We start from the raw sequence: 16,228 nt of genomic DNA, 5'->3' as shown, positions 1-16,228 counted from the left end.
AGAGCTAGATTCTTCTTGTAGCTCGTCTGATGAGTTCTCACGGTTTTGCTCTCCATGCTGTTCATGTCTAGGGATGTGTTCAATGTTCTCGCAGATGGTCTGACCTGGTTCCTTCCTGTTTCTTGGAGTGGACTATCAATGGTGGACCTGGACCATCAACCAGGCCTTCCAAGTTGATCATCTGATCAGCCAAGCTGTTGGATGTGGCTGTTTGCAGCCTGACATATGAGTCACAGCCTGGTTGATCAGGTATCCTTTGGAGGTGTTCAACGAGTTCTCTCTTGAACACTGAGAGGCCAGCCAGTTATGCCCCTTATGTGGAGCGGGATGGTGTTGAAAAGTCTTGGGTCTTTGATGTTGCTGAAGTTTTGCTGCAGCATAACTATTGCATCTTTGCATTTCAATAGGGCTATTTTGCACATCCTGCCATGTCCACTGGTTCCATATGTTATTATTTCAGTGTGCAGAATTGGAACCATTCCCTCTAATATTTCCTATATGTAGATTATTATGTATCTTGCCTGCATTCTAGAAAATACAAATTTAGGATTTTTAATTGGTCCAATAATTTATGTGACAGTGTGGATTCTAGTGGAAAAACCTTTGCAAATTCTTCAGCTCAACAATTTCTCTGGCTCTGAATGGGGCTGTTAGTGTGCAACAATATTCCACCCTAGAGAGCACTAGTGTCTTGAAAAGTATAAACATGGGTATGGCATCCCTTGTTTGGAAGGTCGTTGTATCCAACCTGTCATTTTTCTTTCAGTCGTGACAGCTACTTACTCCCATTACTCCCCTCTCTCCTTACACCCCCCCCTACCCCAATACCTCCCATACCTCGTGTCACTGCTGTACAGGATTAATATGGTATGGCCCGTCTGAGATTTTGCCTGATGCCTGTCTGCAGTATCGGACAAAATCTCGGGTTTTCCAAATTTCTGTTAAGATATAGGTGAAGTTTGGCAGAAAGTTATCTGGACTTGATTTAGAATCTATGCCAGTCTGAACGATCTGGCCAAATCTCTGATTAACTGGAGTGTTGTCTGGATATGGTGAAGTTTTGCCAGAAAAATAAATGGAAGTGATTTTACCTGGATAACCCAAATACTATATCCAGTTCAGCAGAATTTGGGCAAGTGAGCTCATACAATAGTTTGCTTTGATGTGCTGAATTTCTGTTTGCCTTCCCTGAGGAGGTGGTGAAAAGAAATTTGACCACTCTTGTCTCTGTGAGGCAGGCAGGGTCTTGCTCTGGCCTCTGGTAGGCCTATAAAACTCTGTGGCTGATGTGACCTAATAGCTTTTACCATCTCGGCATATAGCTGCAGGGAGCCACCAGGGCTCAACCATAAATTTGCATTTCATTACATTCAGTACTGTTTTTTCAAGTAAGGTAAATGATGGGAGAACCAGTATACCTATTTGACATTGACAAATGTTTCTCCAATAGGTGACGGGAACGTCTTGCCGCTTAGTTACCGAAAGCAATGGGCAGCTGGCGTGTGAATGGAGACCACCAGAAGGTCGCAACATCTCTGTAGTTGCCGCCAACAGTAACCAGGTGGTGGCTGCGGCGGGCCAACACATTTATTATCTCACCATCCAGCAGTCTAATTTGAAACTTGAAGCGTGAGTTACATAGCCACATGTTTTAACACTTTTGCCCTTTGGTACCTGACTATTAAGCATTTATCACGTACTTTACATTCCTCCACAAATGAAGGTGTTGAGAGTGGACTGGGGTTTAAGACGTTCATGTTCACAAAGGAACTTCAGAAAAGAGAACTCGACATGCCCCTTCAAAGATTATCTGATCAACCAGGCTGCGACTCGTATGACAGTCTGCAAACAGCCGCATTGAACAGCCTGGTTGATCAACCCAGCAACCAGGAGGCCTGGTCAGAGACCAGGCTGTGGGGACTCTGATCCTTAAAGTTGTCAACTGGTAGGCCAGTAGAGCTCTGTGATTAATTAATGACATCTAGTAGTATGGCACTTAATTAGTGTAATAGCTTCAGGGAGCCTCTGTGGCTAACCCAGAAACTGACATTTCATTACATTCAACGCTGGTTCTGACTGACTATGTACTTGAGGTGCCCATTACTGACAATCATTATTTGTAAAGTGTTAAATTAAACATTTTCCTGCATTAACGTACAGTACACATTTGTCTTTTAAAGATCCACTACTGTGGAGCATGAAGTTGCCTGCCTTGATGTCTCGCCTCTCTGGGAAGAAGAAATGGCATCTGTTGTGGCTGTTGGCCTCTGGACTGACATATCTGCAAGAGTTCTTGCCCTTCCTTCACTAGAGGAAAATGCCAAAGAGTTTCTTGGGGGAGGTAAGGCTTGTAATGAAGAATATATGATTACCTTGAATACTTTTCTTATAGATAACTTTTCATTCATTGTAAAACATTTTTTATATTTAGAACAATGGAAATTTGGGTTAAGTATATGATTGGAAATGTGACTGTTGGCTGCACTAGGCTAAACTAAGTTTCAGTAGATATGAGGTGTGCCTTTATATTTTTTAATTACTATATTAATGAGAAAAATTACACAGGACCCATCTAAAATTATATAGGACCCACCTAGTGTGGACATATAGGCCTTATGCAGTACTCCCTTATTCTTATATTCTTACTACAGATATGATGGAGTGTTAGGTATTTGGGAGGGAATAGTTTGATGAGGCGTACATGCAAGAATGCCTAGATATGCAGGGTAAACGTACCACATAAACATGAACACTATATAAATGTATGTATTTAGGTGACTTCATTTTATTGTGTGTATCCTTTGACAGATATTATTCCTCGTTCTATACTGATGACAACATTTGAGGGCCACCACTACCTCTTATGTGCCATGGGAGATGGCCAGCTATTTTATTTCAGCTATGCTCCATCAACTGGTTACCTCTCTGATAAAAAGAAGGTCAGATATATGATTACAAGCTGTTAAAAAATGATCTTGCATGCACAGTACAATGTGTGTACTTTGTTGTATAGCTTTTTGTATATTTTTATCAATTTCATTTTATGTCCAACAATATATTTTCCATTTTCCCAATTATCTCCAGTCTTGTTTGTTATATGCTTTATTACTTACAACTGAACTGCTGCGTGTCTTCTCACACGTGACATAGTCCTTACACACAGATACCAGCACACAAAACCTCTGCACTAACAGTTAAAAACTTGCCTGAATGAATAATTTTAGTAAACGTTTTTTCATAAGTTTTCTGTACATTGATGGTTGCAAGTTATTTGCAGGTGGTTCTTGGAACACAGCCCACAACATTGCGAAGGTTCCGTTCTCTGTCTTCGACGAATGTGTTCGCTTGTTCTGACCGACCCACAGTTATCTATTCGTCTAACCATAAGCTAGTCTTCTCCAAAGTCAATTTAAGAGAAGTGACACACATGTGCCCACTGAATGCAGAGGCTTATCCTAGTAGGTAAGTTTACTGTAATTTCTTGATTCATTTATTTATTTATATATATATATATTTTTTTATTTATTTCTTGTTTAGGGCTTCTATCCTTCTGACTAGTGCTCTGCATCTGGGTTTAATTGGAAGAGTTCTCCTAAAGTCATCCTTGTTCGAGGTGAAATAAATAACTGTAGAATGTATTACACTTATTTTAAAATTTCACAACATTTCGAACCTACATGGTTCATTCTCAAGTGATGGGACAGTACAGGTCATATTGGATTTATACCATTCGGGGTTCAGGTGTGAACAATGGGATCAGGTGAAGACAAATGGATCAAACAGTGGGTATAAAGGTCTATACAAATGGATCAAGAATAAGACATGAAGGGGAGAAGAGTAAGGTGTAAAGTGTGAAGAATAAGGCGTAAATAGAGTACGAAACACATACAAAAATTAATCAGGTGTAGTGGGCGTGGCATGTTAAGCAGTGTCTTCTATGTTGGGATCATCATGTTCTGGTCTTGTTCTTACTCTCATGGTGGGTAGAGTGAATAGTTCCGTAATTTGGGTATTTATGGTGGGTTGCTCTATTTTTATGTGGGTTGCTTCAAGAATTTGTAATCTTACATATTGGGTTTTAAAGTCTGTCTGAAACATATTCCTTTGAGGAAAGCCAGAAAGAGATCCAACGTAGAAAGAGAACACAGACGACACTACTAAAGAAAAACAAATAATGGAGATGCTTGAACAGACAGGACTCTCTCTATACAAAGAAGGAATAATTTACACAAGGAGATTGAAGAAATTGAGCAGAGACTGAAACATTCATATCAGATTGAAGAAAGGCAGCTAGAACAGAAAACAATTCAAGAAATAAAGAAAAATACAAAATATTTCTTCATGTGCAAAATTAAAAGCAAAACCACTGCCAGTATTGAACCTATTCGTATGAGTGAAGGTTCATGCATTGAGGATGGCAAAGAAATAAGTGAAATCCTAAAAAAGCAGTATGAGGACATGTTTAGCACTCCAATAAACAGCATGAAAGTGGAAGATCCGGACAACAACTCTTGTGTGATATCCAAACCCTTGTAAATATAAGTAATATCAACACGAGCGTGGCAGATTTTGAAAAAGAAATTGACAACATGCCCATGCCCTGGGTCCAGACTCATGGAATTCAGTATTTATAAAGAAATGCAAAGTGCCAGTAGCACAGGCACGCAGTATAGTGTGGAGGAAGAGCTTGGACATGGAGGAGATAACAGATGCACTTAAATCAGCAGACATAGCCCCTCTTCACAAGGGTGGGAGCAAAGCATTGGCAAAGAATTATAGACCAGTTGCACTAATGTCCCACAAAGTATTTGAGAGAGTGACGGTACTAAAAGTACTGTATTTGAGAGAGTGATCAGGAGTCGGGACACCAACACCAGGTAAAATACTGTGACATCATACTGGAGTGAACGATATGGGAGAAAATGCAGAATAGAACCAGTGAAGAGCATGGGTGCCATAAGCACAATCAGAGAACACTGTATAAACATCAGAGGTTTATGGTTGTTAAACATCCACCCCAGCGAGTATAAGAAATATTGCCGGAACAACCGTGGATATCTTCAAGAGAAAACTGGATAGTTTTCTTCAAGGAGTGCTGGACCAACCAGGCTGTGGTGGTTATTTGGGCCTGCGGTCTGCTCCAAGCAACAGCCTGTTGGACCAAGCTCTCACGAGTCAAGCCTGGCCTCGGACCAGGCTTGGGGATTAGAACAACTCCCAGAGCCCCATCAAGCAGGTATCTCCGGTCTCATCCAGATCATTGTGTGAAAGTATAGCACCAGTCTCATCCAGGTCATTGTGTGAAAGTACCACCAGTCTCATCCGGGTCATTGTGTGAAAGTACCACCAGTCTCATCCGGGTCATTGTGTGAAAGTACCACCAGTCTCATCCGGGTCATTGTGTGAAAGTACCACCAGTCTCATCCGGGTCATTGTGTGAAAGTACCACCAGTCTCATCCGGGTCATTGTGTGAAAGTACCACCAGTCTCATCCAGGTCATTGTGTGAAAGTATACCACCAGTCTCATCCAGGTTATTCCTCCCACCTTTCAATTTGTTTCTGGTTCCTTTGTTTACTACAGTCTGTGTTATACTACAAGTCTGCTGCTTCTTCCTAATTACTTCTGTTAAAAGAACTATTGACAATTTGCTTCAGTATAGAAATATTTAATGGCATTACCCAATTTTGTTTTATAAATTTCTTTTATTTGTCTTACAAGTTCATCTCTCTTTTCAGTCTTGCCTTAGCCACCAGTGAGGGCATTACCATTGGTACCATTGATGAAATACAAAAATTACACATCCGCACAGTTGCATTGGGAGAAACCCCTCGACGCATTGCTTATCAGGAGGAGACAGAGGTAAATGCTGCACACTCTAGAATTAAAGAAATTTTCTTTGAGGCACAAAATTGTAATTACCTTTATAATTATCTGTAGGAACAATAAACTATGATCAGATATTTAAAAAAAAAAAAGTCAAATTATTGTTTGCTTGAAACGTTTGATGTTATCTTTAACCCTTAAAGGGCACAAATTGTATACTGTATACGGTATACAATTTGAGTAAATGTCGCTGAACAGTGCAAATTGTATGCATGCATTTTAAAGTATTTAAAAAGTATTGACAGAGTAAAGCAGAGTTTTGACGTTTACGGCTTCAGCAGGAAAGTGGTTCCACAGGTTTACAAACCTATGGTTGAAAAAGCATCTCCTGTTTTCTGTCCTACATTGGAGGTTTGTTGAGCTTGAAGCTGTTGCTCCTTGTTCGTGTTACATCTGATCTTTTGAAGGTGTCGGTCTCTACTTCGTCCAAATTGTTTAGTATTTTGAAGGTTTCTATGAGATCTGCCCTGTCATGCCTGGTCTGCATTGTTAGCCCAGTGGCCCACAACCGTTCCTGATAAGAGAGACGACTAAGCTCTGGTATGATTTTTGTTGCCTGGTATTGCACTTTCTCCAGAGCATCTGCTCACCTAATTACTCACCTAGTTGTGTTTGCGGGGGTTGAGCTCTGGCTCTTTGGTCCCGCCTCTCAACTGTCAATCAACTGGTGTACAGATTCCTGAGCCTATTGGGCTCTATCATATCTACATTTGAAACTGTGTATGGAGTCAGCCTCCATAGTGTGTTTCACAAGTTTAGTTTCATAAATTCTGTTCATGTGTTGAATAATTCTGTTTTACATTTGTGTATTTAATTGGGCATTACATCATGCACTCTTTTCAGCATTTAATATTTACCTTGCAGACATTTGGAGTAATAACAATGCGTGTGGATGTGATGGACAATAACGGATTGCGTAGTGGGGGTGCGTGTGCCTCCCTGGGTGCCCACTCTACGTCTGCTGCATCGACAACGTCCAGCTTACTCAAGCCCCCAGTTCAACCTCCACCTGAACCTGGACAAGAAGTTGAGACACACAACCTTCTTGTTATATCACAAAATACTTTTGAAGGTATGATAAGGGAAACAAAGTATTATTATTAAAAAGTTTAATAATGTTTAGCAAAGGGGCAATTCATATGAAACATAAATCAGCATGATATATCTCTTGTGTCTCATGAAGTAGTGAGTGAGCATGAACTGGCAAGAGTGAGTAAGCATGATCTAGAAAGAGGGAGAGGGAGACAGAGAGAGAGAGGGGGAGGGAGAGAGAGAGGGAGAGGGAGAGAGAGAGGGGGGGGGGAAAGAGAGAGAGGGGGGGGAGAGAGAGAGAGGGGGGGGAGAGAGAGAAGAGGGGGGCCCCCCTCTTTCTCTCTCTCTCTCATAGGATTTCTCGTTAACCATCAATTTGGTCATTGAACCAAATTTGATATATTGCCTTGCTTTTTCCTCTCTCTCCTTTGCAAGAATGTCCTTGCTCCTTATTATTTGTTTTAATTAAATAACATTTTCTCTTCAGTTCTTCACTGTCACAGTTTCCATCCTGGAGAGTATGCATTAAGCATATGCTCCACAAGGCTGAAGGATGACCCAACTGTGTATTATGTTGTGGGCACAGCACTCGTCAACCCTGAAGAGTCCGAGTCGAAACAGGGACGGATTATTCTCTTCTCGTTTGGCGAGGGTAAACTGCAGCAGGTAAACATGTGATATATCATTTTGCTTTAGTTACTTATATTATATATAGATATATTATATTATATATATATTTATTTATATATAAGTATCTACATGTTTTGTTCACCATAACTGTTCAACTAAGGCAGTATAGTGCCCAAAGAGCATAGTGGTCACCCTTACCCAGCATGACAAATCATGCAGATGTTGCTACCTCACCAATATGGCTTCTCCCAACACTCCTTTTGCTGTTATTACACTATATATACACTACACATTATTTATAAGTATCTACATTTGTGTTCACCATAACGAACCATTAAGCTGGTATGGTGAGTGGCAGTGGCTGTCACTCCCTCCCTCCCCTCACCACGTCACCTGTCTCGCCACCATTCTCCTCCCACCATACTGTTTTTGCTTTTATTCACTATATGCAGATGTTATATATAAGTATCTGCATGTTTTGTTCACCATAGCGAACAACTAAGCTGGTATAGTGAGTCCAGACAGTAAAAGGTGGTCACACAGTCAGCAGACAACACTACCTTCCTCCCCACTAAGATTACTCCTCCCACTACAGCGCTAATTATCACAACAATCCTGCTATTATCAGAATCCTTGTCATTTTTATCATAGTCAGGGGTCTTCTGTAATACTATCATTGCTAAATAATAGATGTACATATATATTGTTGACCAGACCACACACAAGAAGGTGAAGGGACGACGACGTTTCGGTCCATCCTGGACCATTCTCAAGTAGATTCTCAATCGACTTGAGAATGGTCAACATTCTTCAGCCACATTATTGTGACTCATCGCCTGCATACATGTATATTATGGCATTTTTAGGAGATGCTGTGGTCACAAGCTGAACAGCAGTGCTGTGAGCTCATGCTGCGTGCATCAGCCTTGGTGGCTCACTCAATACTGAGGCCCCTCACACCCGGGAATGTGGCCCACGATTTAAAAAAAAAATGGTTTCTGTTTACAAGAGCCCTGATGAAGGTGAGGTGAACCCGGGGTATCCGCTGGCCGTTTAAATCTTGCGTAGTACTCAAACACGTCACATGACATGATGCGCAATTTTGGGTAAGGTACTCAACATGTCATGTGACGTGTTGCACAGTTTAAGGGTTAAAAATAGGAATTTTCTCAAATATAAATTAATATTGTTATATATTATCATATTGTGCCTATTTAGGTATTGGTTAAAGGTGTAGGTTCTGTTGGCAATTATTTGTATTTGTAAAACGTGGGTGAAGCATTTACAGAATTGTCGTTCAAACAAAAGTTGTCAGCAAAGCACTTGTTCCGGAAGTGTTCAAACATCATCAGTTGTGAGTCGTGTGTAAACCGTTTTTCATTCATAAACTGGGGGATTTGTATAGAGCATGAAATGGACTTTGGCCTTTGTTTATGAGGATGGGATATTTACAGACAACTGGAGGGTTCATTTAAAATGAAGTCTCAGTATTGCCAAATAACACAAATGATTCACACAGAACAGTAGGTTCAATCAAAACTCATTAGTACCAATATCCACCACCAGACGGACTGGCCCCCCAGCCTGCAGCCGCTTCCCAGCTCACTGATGTGATGGGGGTTAATACTACTAGTAGTACTCTGTCAGTTGTGGCAAGTTCCTCTGCGTCAAGCTAAGTGCTGGCCATCTTTATACTTCATTCTTCCTGCGGGAGCAATTTACTCGTGTGTTGTTCTTTGATTCTAGTATCAGCTTCACATCTGTGTTTTCTTTCATTCTTGTTTTGTGGGCTTGGCTTTTGTGCTTTGAGCTGCATGTGCTCGGGGTTTTCTTACATGGGTGTTCGCTAGCACTGCACTTGCACTGACAGTTACTTCTCTTCTGTGTTTGGGAGTTTGCTCCTAAGAGGCCAGGCTAACAGGTTGGGAAGAGCCTTATCTTGGTCAGTTCATGAGTCTGTGATGCCTGTGTTTGGGCCCCTTGGCCAAGGGCATTCTGTTGGTTATATGGGGGTGCACTGGGGCATGTTCGCTTATTTATATGGCACGGCTCTAAGAGTGTTGGCTGCATTTGGTAACTGTTCTTTTTCCAAGCAACCCCAGGGCCTGGGTATCCAGTTTAGCTAGCCATCAGGCCTTGGTAATTTTCCCAGGGGTCTCGGGTGTGGTTCCTTATGGGTCAACCAGCTGAGCCAGCACTTGCTGCATGTGAGTTTGTAAGGTATTCATCGTCCTTGCTACTGGGCGATATTCATTCTTTCTGCCTTCATGCTGCCTTCTTGGTCGGTGACAACTATGACCATCAGTCTTTTGAGATTTGCTTTCACTGGTTCTGCAGTGACTGTTTCAGCTTCAAATTTGGAATGTTTTCATGTGGCTGCTGCTTTACAGAAGAGGTTTGCTTGGGTTAGACATTCGCTGCATTGTAGCTGTTTGACTGATTAGTTGTCATTTCCCTGTCTGTAATGGAGTTGCTCAGTCCCTTCTCATTTGTGGAGTGGAGACTCATGGTTCAGGATTCCTCCCTGGAACTTCTTTGGGTCATACGAGTCATGATACCACCTCTGCAGTGTATCTGGTTATTGCAGGTTGGTTGCACTCTGGTGTGGCCTCATCCCTTTGGTGGGAGTCCTGACTGTTCCTGGTCCCGAAGCATGGTTCAATGAATCTATGGTACATCCTTGATCTTTCGAGATTGAACAGCTTCATTTCTTATCTAATCTTTTGTATGACCACTTTGGCCCATGATTGCCTGCTACTATAGGTTGGAACTTGGATAGTGTCCCTGGACAAGCATGCTTGTTGACATGTCCCTATTCGTCCCAGGATCAGGGACTGGCTATGTTTCATTGTTGAGCATGATGCTTACTGCATCAGGGTTGTCTCCTTTAACTTAAATCTGGTCCCTGTGTCTGTTAACCAAGGAAATGCAGCTCAGTATGGTCCCTCAACATCTCTTAGGGGTTCATTTGTTGGCCTACATCAATAATGGACTGGTTTGGGCCCCATTAATTTTGCGCGTCAGCAAGCTAGGAAACTGGTTCTTTCCCAATGTGGGTTCCTGGTAAACTGGATTACCAGTTGGTTGTATTCCAGGTTTGGACCTGGCTGGACCTAGTTGGGACTCGCTATTGTCTTCTCTGTCGCAGCCTCCAGTTGCCCAGTTTGTTTCCTCTGCGGTGGCTTCATCCCACCCCATTTACCAATAATTGTATATTTGGGAATCTTTATACATTACTATATTGATAATTTCCTTTTCAGGTGGCTGAAAAAGAGATAAAAGGAGCTTGCTATTCTCTGTGCGAGTTCCAGGGCAAATTGTTAGCTTCAATTTCAAGTACGGTGAGTTATAGCAGCTGTTATGTATGTTATCATCACTACAGACAAGTGTTAAAACAGGGAAAAACAAGTGTCTATAGACATATTCTTAGTAAGACAAGCAAGCAGTGAGCACATAACCAGGTCCTAGTGGTATGGCTACAAAATGTAAGAGAAAGAGTACCCTAGAAATGTCATCACTGTTGTTATAATGTAAAGGGACTCCTCTTCCAAACAATAACACCTCTCCTTCCCCCTTCCTCACTGTCTTCCATATGCCAACAATAGTCCTCAATAAAGGTAAGATATACTTGTACATACTGTAGTACAAAATATAAATAGTAGTATGTATAAAATCTATTTTTAAGTTAATATTTTTGGAGGCGTGGAACAGATTAATTTAATTTACTTACTTCTTAGAGGAAAATTTGTTTCGGTTATCAAATTTTCGGTTTTCAAACTCTCTGGAAACAGATTAAATTTGAAAACAAAGGTACCATGGGTCTGACAGCTGAATGCAGAACACAGTTCTGCATGTGGGTTCAGGAATCTGTACATCAGTTGATTGACGGTTGAGAGGCAGGACCGAAGAGCCAGAGCTCAATCCCAGCAAACACAACTAGGTGAGTACAGTCAAATCATGACATGGAACAAAAACGCAATGTAAAGGGTTTGGATGTACTCATGTCGGAAGACCTTACCTTTAAAGAACACAATAAAGTAGCCATCACAACTGCAAGAAAAATGACAGGTTGGATAACAAGAACTAGAGAGGCAACTAAAATGCCTAAATCTATATTCTCTTGACCGCAGGCAGGAGAGATACATAATAATTTACATGTGGAAAATAGTAGAGGGGCTGGTCCCAAACCTGCACACAGAAATAACACCACATGAGACCAGAAGGCAAGGCAGGATGTGTAGAATACCCCTGTTGAAAAGCAGAGTTGCAATAGGTACTCTGAGAGAGAACTCTATCAACATCAGAGGCCCGAGACTGTTCAACACGCTTCCACTACACATAAGGGGCATAACTGGCTGACCCCTCACAGTGTTCAAAGAGAGAACTTGATAAACACCTCCAAAAGATACCTGATCAACCTGGCTGTGATTCATTCGTCAGGCTGCGAGCAGCCGTGTCCAACAGCCAGGCTGTGATTAACTCGTCAGGCTGCAAGCAGTGTCCAACAGCCTGGTTGACCAGTCCAGTAACGAGGAAGCCTGGTCGAGGACCGGGCCACGAGGACGCTAAGCCCCAAAAACACCTCTAGGTAACCTCAAGGTAACAGGCGCACAGCAAACACGCCCCCCTTCTTCACGTCCCCACAGCCAGAGTAAGAGGATTTTAGTTTTTTTTTTTTTTTACATGTACATGTTCAGGAAAGGGAATTTATCATTTTATAAGATCAAAATTTTTGGGGGAACACTTGATTTTCGGCGCACAGGAGGAATGTCCCAATAAACACAGTGCATCACAGTGGTTAATGTTGTTTGTGTCTTGAGAGTGGTCAGTAGAGTGGACTGGCGATACCTCTCTCAGTTGTCTAAATGTGAATTAAAAAATACCTTGATTTATTATTTTTAACATAAAATACAGTACATAAATATTGGTTCTTTTTCAGGTGAGGCTGTTTGAATGGACCAATGAAAGAGAACTACGACTAGAGTGTTCCCACTTCAACAATGTTGCAGCCCTGTGTCTGAAGACTAAAGGGGACTTCATCCTTGTTGGTGACTTGATGCGCTCAATGACCCTCCTCCAGTACAAGACATTGGAGGGCAGTTTTGAAGAAGTGAATGAAAATATTTTTATTTTTACAGTTTATTTGTACAATCTAGGTTCATGTTAATACATTGATTTATCGTTTTGCTTCATCATTTATTTGGGGACTAACTTACATGTGCAGCATTTTGGACAAAATTCACTGAATCACGAGTTTATGAAATTATAGAGAAATATTATGGCAAATTTGTGAAAAGTAAAAAAAATCTAGGTGTTGTAATTTTGCCATGGTAGGCCAAACAAGGTAGATTTACCTCCAGAGTGCCACGAACCCAAACCAAAAAAATGGACTTCATATACCGGTACTCAAAAAACTACTTTTTAAAGTTGTTATAGAGATTATAACACAAAGACCAATATAATTAATTTTAGTTGCCATAACGTGGCTGTAGAGGTGCTGAAAATGGGGTTTTGTTTCTATACTTCCCCTGACAAAAAAATAATAATTCTAAAAAAAATCTTTTGATTTGAGAGTGGCTATCTCCAGAACTATTCTGGAGATGAGTGATATCTGGTGGTGGTAGGGTAACTTTTGATTTGTAACCAACTGTAAGACAAATTACATTACTGTGATATATATCAATGATAAAATCAGTTGGGGAAATAAAGCGACTGGCATCGGCAAGCAAGGTACTGGCCACCATGCAGCCTCTAGACTTGCTGAGGATTCAGTGAACTCCCAGGTTTATAGCTTGTCTTGGTACAGGGGTGAGGTGCATGGCTGGGAGTACCCTCATCGCTAGTCTGAGCTGCCTCTTTCTTCAAATTTATTTTCTCACCAAATGTAATCTCATCATCTTACTTTTGTAATATAAAATGTGACAATATTTGTCACTGCTCTTAAGGCAAAGTACATTTTCGTTTCCAATATACATTACCTTCCAAACTGTAAGCTAAATGTTACTCACTTTATGCTAATAATATAGATTGATTTAGACTGATGTACACATGTTGAGGCCTTATTTTAACAATTGGAATAGAATTGGAAATCAATCCAGAATAGGGGTTTGTTTTGGGATGCTTGCCTTCCAGGGTGCCTGACCCAGTCAATGGCAGATATAGAATGTTTCCAACCACATGGGCGGGGGGGGAGGTTCTATTGGCCATTGCTCCTTGTGCCTCTTTGAGGGGGGGCCAGGTTCTGGCGCGTGGTTTCCCAGAAGGCCTCGAGCTCCATTCACACTGACTGATTCCAAAGTCGAATATTAGCAATATCAGCCTGGATAGCTCCGAGGAGCCTCCGGGTCTCACCCAGAAAATGGCTTTTCATTACATTGAACGCTGGTTTTTTAGCTCCTATTTTTTAATAAAATTATTTTTCATTAAATTTTACATTTTCTTTTGTGAATTTGACGTTGATTTTTTACAGATTGCAAGGGATTATGACCCCAACTGGATGACAGCAATCGAGATTTTAGATGATGAGCTGTTCCTGGGAGCAGAACATTCTCATAATCTTTTTGTTTGTCATAAAGATAGGTAAGAACTCTCAATTTTCTTTTCATGCTAAATCTTAGTTATTTGTGTTGCAAAAACAGAAATATGTGTTGTGCTGATATACAAAGTTGGATACAAAGGCTTATGGTATACACCTTGTGTCCAACTTAGCATATGCCTTGTGTCCTTGTGTATAGTTAGACATAGGTGTATTTCATATTGCTTAAAAATAGTTACAAATAGTCACTATTTTTTTAGTAACGAAATGATTTTATGGACACCAGAGCATTGCACGGATCTAAAGTTTATATCATTGCAGGAGATGAGTCACAATAACGTGGCTAAACGTGATATAATGTGGCTTTATATCATTATATCTGCATTTTGAGGAGGAATTTGGGAATAAAATAGTTCCGGGCATGCATTCACAAGTAAACAGAAGTTTCAGATATGTTTCAGTAAATTAGACATTATCTTAGTATTTATTTAATAATTTTTAACAGTAATTGGTCAGTATACAGTCTTCGTACATTCTGTCTTACCATCATCTTTACGTTGGTAAGATCTCACCACCCTGTGGTCTTCTTCTCCGCGATAATATGAGGTTTCTTGGTGGGCTTTCCTCCATTTTCTTTCTCTTCGTCGTGTTTTGTCTGTGTCGGACAAAGTTGTTGTGTCCTTTCTCTTTTGCCTTTTTCTGGAGCGGCATCTCTCGCCAATTACTGTTGCTTGTTATCATGTAGCACTGGTGGAGCCGCGTCAGTTTGAGTTGGGGTCGTTGTCCTTTCTGCCCCATTTTACAAGCTTTCTCGTGCATCCTTTCACTTCCGGCCTGCTCGTGTGCTGCCTGAGTCTACTTGGTCCTTGGAATGCGGTTTGCCCTTCCTTTTTTCACCTTAGTTTGTGGAGGCCCTTTTGATTCAGGATTTTTTTGTTAGCTTTGGCCTCTGGTGTTTAGATCGGGGAGCTTCAAGCTCTTCTCCGGTGCTGGGGGTTTTGTTCGTTTGGTCCTGGTGGTCGTTTTGTTTGTTTGCAACCAGCTACTTCTTTTCTGGTAAAGAATGAGACAGCGGACTTTCAGAGGAGTCCGTTGTTTGTGGATACTTGGTTTGACCTGTGTTGCATCACATGCTATGTCCGGTAGCTGCTTTGCACAGCACCCTGCGGGACACTGGTTCTGTGTTGGTGGATGCACTGTGGGTTGATCCGGTTTTCCCTGGTTCCGTGTTCCAGGGCTCGTAATTACTTAAGTGTAATTACAGGATGAGAGCTATGCATGTGGTGTCCCCGTCTTCCCAGTACAGTGCAGTTGGTGTATGCACAAAGTCTAGAATTGTCAAGAATTGTGAGCAATAGATTTTCCATTTTCTTTCATGTTCATGATTTAAATCATTTTTCAGGATCAATTTTAGCAATTGCAAACTAGTTTTTAAATTGCGATTAAAGTTACCATATTGTACCATGTTTAAAAATGGGTTGTAGACTCAAATTAACACTTTGAGGTTCCACAGACTGATTATCTCGTCACTCATTTTTCTACTGAATGTGTTCCAACGACGCAATACTGAGTCACTCATTAAAATATTTTTTAAAAATTTAAAATTTATCAGATCAATCTGGTAGTGGTTTTAAAATAAGCGCCTTTAGATTGCACACAATTTGATACCAAAATCAAAGATATAACATGAAACTTGATGTCCAAACACTTGAAATATTATAAATAGGCCTATAGTCCGAATATTAAAATAATTGTTAAAATTCTATTTATTGTCCTATTATCTTGGGACTAGTTTTAAAATGCGCGCCGTTTTATTGCGAACACTTTGATACCAAAATGAAAGATGTAACACAAATATTTATGTCAGAACACTGGAAAGATATAAATAAATTTGTGATGATGAGCATCCAGAATTAAAATATTTGTTAAAAATCCAGTTATTGCTCTATTATTCTGGGACTAGTTTTAAAATACTCGCCTTTTTATTGCGAACAATTTGATACCAAAACGAGCGACGTAGCACGAAATTTGATGTTATCAAATTGAACGAGTTGAACATTAGGTTGCAATGTACAAAATGGTGCTCGTTCATGGGTAACTTTAGGCTTTTCTGCGGGGAGGCACTCCAGCCTTTTGTACATTTTAT

The 16,228-nt window shown here is 40.7% G+C and overlaps 1 protein-coding gene across 1 annotated transcript in view; it reads left to right on the top strand.

Moving 5' to 3' along the window:
* Positions 1-16,228, top strand: part of pic (DNA damage-binding protein pic) — a 52,088-nt gene that overhangs the window by 24,818 nt on the left and 11,042 nt on the right. Inside the window, exons 11-20 of the mRNA XM_045735923.2 lie at positions 1,451-1,629; positions 2,181-2,341; positions 2,809-2,939; positions 3,278-3,462; positions 5,738-5,861; positions 6,750-6,957; positions 7,405-7,583; positions 10,808-10,888; positions 12,487-12,657; positions 14,017-14,126. Coding sequence (XP_045591879.1) covers positions 1,451-1,629; positions 2,181-2,341; positions 2,809-2,939; positions 3,278-3,462; positions 5,738-5,861; positions 6,750-6,957; positions 7,405-7,583; positions 10,808-10,888; positions 12,487-12,657; positions 14,017-14,126 — 1,529 coding nt within the window. The remainder of the gene's footprint in view (positions 1-1,450; positions 1,630-2,180; positions 2,342-2,808; positions 2,940-3,277; positions 3,463-5,737; positions 5,862-6,749; positions 6,958-7,404; positions 7,584-10,807; positions 10,889-12,486; positions 12,658-14,016; positions 14,127-16,228) is intronic.

This window comes from Procambarus clarkii, chromosome 6 (genome assembly GCF_040958095.1).
Source record: "Procambarus clarkii isolate CNS0578487 chromosome 6, FALCON_Pclarkii_2.0, whole genome shotgun sequence".
Classification (NCBI taxonomy): Eukaryota; Metazoa; Arthropoda; class Malacostraca; order Decapoda; family Cambaridae; genus Procambarus; species Procambarus clarkii.
Note: the sequence above shows the minus strand (reverse complement) of the source record. Positions and strands in the feature narration are given on the sequence as shown.